Source organism: Sceloporus undulatus, chromosome 3, assembly GCF_019175285.1.
Source record: "Sceloporus undulatus isolate JIND9_A2432 ecotype Alabama chromosome 3, SceUnd_v1.1, whole genome shotgun sequence".
Taxonomy (NCBI): domain Eukaryota; kingdom Metazoa; phylum Chordata; class Lepidosauria; order Squamata; family Phrynosomatidae; genus Sceloporus; species Sceloporus undulatus.
Genome location: NC_056524.1, coordinates 187,417,295 through 187,427,058, shown reverse-complemented (window position 1 = coordinate 187,427,058; position 9,764 = coordinate 187,417,295). Strand labels below are relative to the sequence as shown.

Here is a 9,764-nt window from a genome sequence, read left to right as displayed (position 1 = left end):
AAAACGTGAGGAAAGGAAAGAGCCACACAAGTCCCCTGTGAGGGGCAACCAGAGGCAAACCTTAATAATAATAATAATAATAATAATAATAATAATAATAATAATAATAATAATAATAATAATAATAATAATAATAATAGTATACCGCCTCTCTTAAATAAATAATGGCATGAAAGAAGGGGGGATAACCCCAATTATGGCTTAAATTGGCCTTTCCTTCCCCTTATGTTATATGCAGCCCCTCCTTTTGCTTCCCTTTCAGCTCAGGTTGAGAGGGAAATCCTGAGGGGAAAGAAAAGAAACACCCAAAAAGGAGGACTCTCTTTGCAGGGTTCAATGTTTTTTTAAGACTGGGTTTTTCCTCCCCAGTTTTCCCTTCATTGGATGGGATCGACTGGATTTAAAAGAAGGATAAAATACACAGTGTATGGGAAAAGCTGAGGGGTCTTGGTTTGTGAAGGGAGTGTTTTTTCCCTCCTTTTTCTCCCCCTATTTGCCTCTTTAAAAGCTGTGTCAAAAAAGGCTGGAAATGGGGGGGAAAGGTAATATGTGTAATGTAATATGTAATACATACATAGACACATATGTATGTATGCGTGTGTGTGTATAGATAGATACACACACACACACACACACACTGTGATAACATGTTATTAAAAGCTGTGTCATAAAAAGCTGCAGATGGGGAAAATGTAATATGTGTATATATACATAGACATAGACACATATATATGTATATGTATATGTGTGTGTGTGTACACACACACACACACACACACACACACATATATACACACACACACACTTTATGGTAACATGTCACATCAATTAGAAGCATTAGGGACATACTTTACACACACTTTACACACACACACACACACCTGGGTTTTGGAGTCCAAAGCATCCCCTCCCCAAAAAAAAGAGAAACATGATTCCTTCCCTTAAAACCACCAAGCTTTTCCCTCTCTTTTCCCTCTCTTTTTTTTGGGAGGGAAAAGGGGTTTGGACTCGAGGAAAAGTGAATTGTTGTGGGTCTAGCCTGCTTTTCCAAAGTTTCCATTTACAACCGTATTAACTCTCTCCAGCCTTTTGCACCCAACCGAGACATCTTGCCAATTTTAGTATTTTAGACTATTTCTGTCAAGTTTGGAGCCGGTTAGAAGGGCTGTAAAGATGGGAGGAAACAAGGCTCATTCGCATTGAGAGAATAATCCGGTTTGACAGCGCTTTAAATACCTTGGCTCAAGGCTATGGAATTCTGGGAATGGTAGTCTGTTGCCACAACAAACTACCATTCCCAGAATTCCATAGCCTTGAGCCAAGGTACTTAAAACGGTCCCAAACCGGATTATTTCCACAGTGCGGATGCAGCCACAGTGGCAAGATTAATACCAACGCTTCCTAAATAGAAAGAGCGCAATAAATGCCAAGGAGAGGGTCTTCTTTTGAGGCAAAAGGAGGGGATTTCCCCTTCAGTTTGCCCCCCTTTTCCTTGCCGGCCTGGAGGAATCCCAGCAGCAATCTGCTCCTCCTTCCAGCCCGGACCTTTTCGGGAGGGAAAGGGGAAGGGAAGGGGAGGCAAAGCTGCTAATGGGCAATCTGGTGTTTATTTTGAAACTGCTAACAATGATTTTTCTTGGGTTAAAAGGGAAAAAAGAGAGAGGCAACGTGTGTCGGGGGCCCACGGTTGAGTGGGTTTTGAGCAGAGGCTCTAACAGATGGCGAGGAGCTGGAGGTGCGCTTCTCTCTCCCTCTCTCTCTCTTTCTCCTTCTCTCTCTCCATCCCCATCTCCAGACTTGGGGAAACCGTCGTGCCTGACCGGACTGGCTCCACTCCGCAGGCAGCTCCTGGGAAAGCCTTCCCGCCCCCGCCCCTCTCCCTCAGCCCTTCCTCCCCTGGAGAATGGAAGGCAGAGAGGGAGAGAGACGACGGAGCGCAGAGCCCCAGAGAGACGCCCGAGCTCCAGCTTTCCTCCGCAGGCGCCAAGGGAGAGAGAGAGAGCTCTCCCCCGCGTCCCGGCTTCCCTTCCCGGCAAAGGAGGCAGGGATGCCCGCCCAAGGAGGAGACAACCACCACCTTCTCCTCTTCCTCCACTTTCACTTCCTCCATCACCTCTTCCCCCTCCTCCTCCTCCACTTTCTCTTCCTCCATCCTTTTCTTCCTCCTCTTCTTCTTCTCCTCCTTTTCTTTTCCTCTTCTTCCTCCACTTTCTCTTCCTCCATCACTCCATCCTTTTCTTCCTCCTCCTCTTCTTCTTTTCCTCTTCCTCCACTTTCTTTTCCTCCATCACCTCTTCCTCCTCCTCTTCCACTACCTTCCCCCTTTTCCCCTCTTCTTTCTCTTCCTCCACTTTCTTTCCCTACATCACCCCTTCCTTCTCCTCTTTCTTTTCCTCCTCCTCTTCCTCTACTTTCTCCTGTTCCTCTTCCTCTACCACCACCTTCTCTTCTTCTTTTTCTTCTTCCTCTTCTTCCTACTCCTCTACCACTTTTTTTTCCTCTTCTTCCTCCAGGCCGCAGCTAGCGAGGCATCTTTGCCAGCCTTTGCCTACCTTCCCGGCGCAGAAGGGGCGCTTCCCTCCCTCCTTCCCTCCTTCTTTCCTTCCTTCCTCGCCGGCTTTCCCAGCCAGCCTCCCCCTTCCATTCCCTTCCCTTCCCTTCCCTTCCTTCCCTTCCCAGCCAGCCTGGGCCTCCGCCGTCTGTGCTCCATGAGGTCACTGGCTTCCCTTCCCATTAACTGCAAAGCTCTCTGGCAAAAAGGGGGCTGGGAAGCAAAGGGCAGAGAGAGAGAGAGAGAGAGAGAAGGAGAGAAAGGTGGAGGGGAGCATTCCTTCTCCATTTCCAGTCTTTTCTCCTCCCCTCCAATGCCAGCCTTAGCACCTCCAAGTGTGAAAAAGACTCTTTCTCCCCCTTGTATCCCTACCTACCCACTTATTGTATTTTCTAGCCACTTATTTGGGGGGCTTGTTAACAATCCCCTGATGCTGGATGGAAGGAGTTCCCTTCCAAAGCCAGCCTTACCAAAAATCAAAAGTCCTCCTGCATACGCACTTCGGAAACCAACCGTTTTGGGACCGCTTTAGCTGCCACGGCAGAGCTCTGGTGCCACAACCTTCCCAGAATTCCATAGCCTCCAGCCGTGGCAGTTGAAGCCAGCCCCAAACCGGGTCATTTCGGCAGTGCGGGTGCAGCCACCGATGAAGCGGAGCCCAGGCCTAAATTCCCCGCTCAAAAAGCCTGGAGTCCTAATCTCTGACCCCGGGCGACCTGACAAGCCCTGAGCGGTGGCTGCAGAAATGTGGCGTTGTTGTTGTGGCAGCAGCCTGGCTGCAACACATAACTTCTGGGGATGGTTACTTCGCCTCTGATGAATCCCCGCATTTAGATGTGATTTATTTTTTATTTTGGAGCCCCAACAGAAATCCATAAACTGTCGGTTCAGCGCCATTGACTCTTTGATCAGTTACTCGGCAATTGCGAGCCACCCCTCCGCTTCGCCCCCCTTCCCTCCCCTCAGCGCAGGGAGAAGGAGAAGGAGAGCTCAAAAGCCTTGGTTCCCAGGCCTGCTTCCACGGCCAACAATAACGATAATGGTAATCACAGAGGAAAGGGTGCTGGGAAACGTTAGCCTCTTTTTCCTTCCGAAACCATTTAGCCGCAATTCACGAAAGGGCATTTATACAACAACAACAACAAAAAACAACCCAGAGTTTAAAAGGGGGGCTTCTCTATAATAAGCCCATTGAGATAATGACTTGTTCAGATTTGCCCAGGATCACCACTCCAACAATATGCTGGAGGCATTGCAACCTCTTCCTATTATTATTATTATTATTATTATTATGTGGTCAAGATCCTTGGAAAACTTTCTGCTTTTCAAGAGAGGAGGGGGAAGAAAGGTAGACAGGAGGCTGAAACAAGCTGGGAAGGGGGTCCCAAGCAGTTTGAAAAACCTAGCCTTTGTTTTCCTTTAATATACTTTTTAATATCTATCTATCTATCTAGATACAGATATAGATATAGATATATAGATATATTCCAAGCGATGGCATGGAAAACAAACCCACCTGATTCTTCCTCCTCTCTCTGATAAACATAACCAAAATGATTGTGGGCAGGAATAACATTTCCAAGGGGAACTCTTATCGTTTCCTGAAAGGCACCAGCTCCCTTCGTTTCTATGGATGGGAGACTTATTTTTGTTTTCCCTTAAAGGAGTGGAAAACAATTTTAGCCAATGTTAAAAATCCATTTTAAAAGTTAACCAGGACTGGATTCAAATCCCAATTTAAAAGGGGAAGTATAGGGCAACCTGGTTGAGGGGGGATTTGTTTTTGTTTTGCTCTCTCTTTTACAAAAGGAAGGAAACTTCTCCTAGCCTTGGAGGGGGGGCTTTCCTTCTCCTCCCGGGGGTAGTTATCCTCCAGAAAGCCGGCCACAAGGCAGGTTAAATAATTTAATCAGGAGCTGCTTGTAATTATGTTATTTACAAGGGATGACAGAGGTTCGAGGGAGAAACAGGAGCTGCTGCTGCTGCTGCTGCTGCTGCTCTCAGGCAAGAAGATAAACTAAAACGGAGGGCTTTGGGTGACCCCTGGAGCACAGCGCTTGAATTATGGAGATGGGGGGCGACTCCGAGGTGAATCCGGACTAGTGGAGAACAAGATGACTTTTCACCTCAGCCCCATTTAACTTTTACGTCCCAAATAAACGTCTCGCGAGACTAAATCATCCCATTTTAAATGGATGGATGGAGGGAGGGGGGGATGGAAAGAACAAGAAAAAGAGATGGGAGGAAAACAAGCCACCTTTCATTCCAGGCCGCCAGGATTAAGAGCCATTTCTCTCCTCCTTTTTTCCCTCCACACTTTCCAGTTAAAGCCTCCAAATCGTTCCCAAATAAATAACTTTGGACTAACCACCCTCCCCTGTCACTTCTCCTTCTCCCTAATATCCATCAGAGGGGAAATCTGATCAGTCCAGATATGGCAAATAGGTTCGGGATAGAAACGATGTTTTAAAAAAATCATTTCACCTCCTAAAAAAGATCCGTCCCTAAAATGGGGTTTTAATTGAACCCGTCAAAAGAAGGAAACACAACCGTGAAGAGTTCCTTTTTTGTTGTTCCCCTTAGAAGAAGAAGAAGAGGAGGAAGACAACAACTCACACACAACTCTCAGGAAAAAGAAAGAAGATGGAGAGAAATAAAGAAGAAGCTTAAACTTTCTCACCTGTTTGGTCATTGAATCTATCAACCGAACGTACAAATCCTGTTCCGTTCTAACTCCTGCGAAGGAAGGAAGAAGAAACAGAAACAAAAGAGAGAGAGAGAGAGAAAGCAAATCTTGATCAGGAAAAAGGAGGCAAACTATACACAATGCTTCGAAACAGGCAGCAAAATCACACCTTGTGTGCTGTCTCCAGAAACCTAGGCTTTTAAAATAAAATACTGGAATTGGGGGATCAAATTAAAAAATAACCAAGATCGCAGGTTGTGTGGCTGCTTGATTTGTCTGAAACAAGACAGAGTTGCCTGGAGTGTGATAAGGGGAAACAGAGAGGCTATTTTAGACTGGAGCTAAAGGCAGAGAAGCCCTAGAAAGAAGCATGGGACTTCTTTTTGAATATACAGTAATATCCCTGGTCGATGTTTCCTACAAGATTCCTCTAGTGTGGCATTTTCTCCCTTTGGCACGACAGGGCTAAGCCACCACAAGGAATTAACCTTAATTTGCCCAACGTGTTTGGAGAGGGACTCTTTAAAAGTGATGTTGTGCTGGGCGGATATTGATCCCTGGGTGGATGGGTGTCCGATGGAAAGAGAAGGGGGGGACACAAACACACACACGTTGTTACTTTCTGCTTCAAGACCAGCCGGTTAATCATGTAAAGTACCATTGACTTATTGATCCTTGATGTTTTGTTTTCCTCCTCTGCCACCAGAAGAGCTGTGTTCACAGCCATGTAATTTTAATCTCAAAATCTTTATACCCTTTGTTTATTTTATTTAGTTATTTATTTTGCAGAAAGAGGAGGGAGGATGTTGTTTTTCTAACACACACACAGAGGAACCCGACAACCAACACCAACAAAAAGAGGTAGCAAAGGATTGGAAAAAAACTTACCATTGCTGTACAATAACTGGAGTTTATAGTGAATCCCATTGTTGGTTTTTTCATTGTTGGGCTCCTGAAAGCAAGGACAAATAGCTACGTTTAACGCCTTGTTCTTAAGGAGTTCTTGAGTGGCCTTTGGGTGCCTATATATATATATGATCTGATTTCTATAGCGATTTCCCATCGGGGGTGTTTTGTGTTTTCTTGTCTTTGGGGCGGGAGGGGTTTTCCTCGGAGGGAAAAGTTGGCTTTAACTGTTGAAAGAAGCTTCTTAAGCAAAAGGCGACTTTGCAAACTAGTCTGAAAGGCCAATCGCTGGCATCACAACTTGCAGAAACTACACGTGGTTTGGAGTCCCGTTACAACTGCAGGGTCTAAGCCAAGGTGGCAATTGCTTTTAATCGTTTGAACCAGACTTCAATCACATTTTAAAAAGCAAACAAATAAAAGGTTTAGGGGAGAGGTTTATGTTTTAGACAAACAAGCACACACACACACACACACACAGAGAACTTACTTTATCTTTTTCCACAAAGTCCACGAAGGCTGTCCTTTCAATCTCCACCGGCTGCCCCTGTCTGTCGTACAGAGCTAAGACGAAGTGGAAAAAATTGGATTTTCGGAGATTGGAAGGCGGCTGCTTCTCGAAATGCGCCCGAGCCAAACCCACTCCGCTGCGGGGAGAAGGAGGAGGAGGAGGAGAAGGGAGAGAAGGAGAAAAGACACACAATAATGCCTCTGTAAGAGAACTGGAGACGCCGGAGAAGAAGCAGAGAGAATGCGGCAGGGGACTCGGGGGAGGAATAGGGAATGTGGGGAAGGAAGGAAGGAAGGAAGGAAGGAAGGAAGGAAGGAAGGAAGGAAGGAAGGAAGGGCTTCGGATTAGCAGCAGCAGTAGTGTTTTTAAAAGGAAGGAAGGAAGGTAGAAAAAGGAAGGAAGGAAGGGTTTCCGATTAACAGCAGTAGTAGTGTTTTTAAAAAGAAAGAAGGAAGGAAGAGAGGGGGAAGGAAGAGGAAGAGAATAAAGAAGGAAGGAAGGAAGGAAGGAAGGAAGGAAGGAAGGAAGGAAGGAAGGAAGGAAGGGCCTCGGATTATCAGTAGTAGTATTTTTAAAAGGAAGGAGGGAAGGAAGGGAGAGGAGGAGAGGAAGAGGAAGAGGAAGGAAGGGGGAAAAGAAAGGAAGGAAGGGCTACGGATTAGTACTAGTAGTGTTTTTAAAAAGAAGAAATGAAGGAAGAGGGGGCAAGGGAGAGAAAAAAAGGAAGAAAAAGGAAGGAAGGAAAGAGCAACAACACGGAATTTTTACATCTGGGGAGGAAGAAGAGGATTTCTGAATTTATCTTTATAGCCGCGATGAGATGCAACGAGAAGGGAAAGGGAGAAAAGAGGAGCGATAAAGGCGGCGAAAGGAGGGCAAGAAGAGCGGAGGTGGGGATGAGGGGGCGGGGGAGAGCCCTGGAAGCGGAGTTGAGGGAGATTGTAATTGATCTGGAGTACTGAGGGCGATTTACGGTCGGGAGGAGAGGAACCCAAGCGCTGGAAGGGGGGCCGAGGGGAAAATAAAGGGGAAAGGGAAGAAAAAGAGGAAGGAGGAGAAGGAGAAGGAGAAGCCGAAGGGGAGCATTTGGCAGCGTACCTTTGGGCGGCTGTGTTAGCATCCACGACCCCCGCGGTATGCATCCATGACCGGACTGGGTTCATCCCACTACCCAGCGGTTCTTCTTTCATGGTCGTCCCACCTCGTGGTATATTTTCCTGGATCCCAAACATTAAAACAATTTTGGGGGGCGACACCAGCTCCTCTCCAAATGGGGCTCGGAAATGATGAGAAATGTCAGCTCGAGGGGGTGGGGGGTAGTAGTTGATGGCGGCGGAGGGGCTCCTCTTCTCTTCTCTTGCTCTCTCTCTCTCTCCTCCCCCTCTCTTTCTCTCTCTCTCTGTCTGTCTGTCTTTTCTTTTTCTTTTCTTTTTTCTTGCCTTCCTTCCCGCTCTCCTTGGCGAGGTGGCTTTTACTCCCCGCGATCAGGAGGAGAAAAGCCCAGTTCAAGTCCTCCGTCCGCCTTCAATCTGTCCCTCTATTTTGGCACGGAGACGGAGCAGCTTTACTTGGATGCCGTTCCAGTTTGGAGGATTTGGGGGGTGTATTTTCCCCCTTTTAAAAAAACACAACAACAAAAACACAACACACACAAAAGCAAAACCCGCAGGGGTTGAAGGGAGGGGTGAAAAAATTAAGTTTTTGGTTGTTGTTGTTGTTTCTGGTGGTGTTTTTTTCAAAAGTCGCAAACGTTGCTTTTCCACCTCCTTTCTTTTTTTCTTTTCTTTTTCTTTTCTTCTTCTCCTTCTTGCCTTTCACCAATAAATAACCGGGCTGCCGCGGCTCCTTCTCAACGTGGTGTCATCCCAGTGTCCAAACAGTGTCCAAACACACGCACGCACACACAAAAAACAACAACACACAAAACAAGAAGCCAAAAATAAAAAAAGAAGGCAAGCCCCTCGCGAACCACAAGCTTCAGGAGGCTGCTGAATCGACCACTTCTGCCAAAGGCTGCTCTGCTCCAAAAGACAAATAAACGGGGGGAAAAGGGAGAAATGATTACCATGGAGGTGGGTTCCTGGGCGCAGAGGAGAGGGCTTGGCGAGGGGGCCCGGCTCGCGTCTTGCAGGATGGATGGGAAGCCGACAAAACTCAGCCCTCCATCCCCGAGGAATGGAACCTTTCCCGGGAGCCAAAACTCTAAACCCCCGGGAACGGCGCTGTCAGATTCTGACGTGCGAGAGGCGGGGACAGGGCCATATATGGCCAGCCCGGCAAAGAAGACGGCCCCCAGCCCCAGGCCACGCGCGATCAGACCCCGAAACACACACACACACACACACACCAACACACAACACAGCATCCAAGAGGAATCACACACACACACACACACACACACACAGAGGCAGATTTATTCCATATCTCTCTATACATCAACCTAGGAGGAGGTATATAGAGGCATGCAACATCATGCAGGAGAGCGCAGGCAGCCAATGAAGTTGGGGTATTAAAAGGGGATTCTGTGTGTGTGTGTGTAACACAAGCTGGAGAGCCCCTTGCCTTGCCTTGCTTTGGCCAAGAGTCGGGATCGTTCCAAGAAGGTGAGCCAGCCTCGGATAGAAAAAGAGAGAGAGAGAGAGACCAGGCTGGCCAGAGAAAGAGAAGCAGTCGAGGAATGATGTGTGTGTTGTGTGTTGTGTATATGTGAGTGGAGGAAAGAGGGTGGAAGGAGGTGAAGGAGCCTGATCCTCACACATACACACACACACACACACACACACACACAGCACACCTACATATGTATATATGTAGGTGTGTTGTGTGTGTATATGTGTGTATATATATGTATGTTGTACAAAACATACCCACACACACACCTATACACACACACACCTATATGTGTGTGTGTATGTGTGTGTGTGCGTGTGTGTGTGTATGTTTTGTGTGTGTACATATATATATATGCACAAAACATACCCCCCATATATATATATGCACACACAAAACACACACACACACATATACACCCACGCACCCCCACACAACTACATATATATATATATACACACACACACACACACACACACACACACATATGCACACATACA

At 46.8% G+C, this 9,764-nt stretch overlaps 1 protein-coding gene across 1 annotated transcript in view; it reads right to left on the bottom strand.

Moving 5' to 3' along the window:
• EBF3 (EBF transcription factor 3) overlaps positions 1–8,860 on the bottom strand; it is a 211,589-nt gene extending 202,729 nt beyond the window's left edge. Inside the window, exons 1-4 of the mRNA XM_042459287.1 lie at positions 7,753–8,860; positions 6,634–6,790; positions 6,126–6,189; positions 5,232–5,287 (exon numbers count right to left, since the gene is read on the bottom strand). Of these exons, the coding sequence (XP_042315221.1) occupies positions 5,232–5,287; positions 6,126–6,189; positions 6,634–6,790; positions 7,753–7,886 (411 nt within the window). The 5' untranslated portion in view covers positions 7,887–8,860. The remainder of the gene's footprint in view (positions 1–5,231; positions 5,288–6,125; positions 6,190–6,633; positions 6,791–7,752) is intronic.
• Positions 8,861–9,764: the final 904 nt, after the last annotated feature.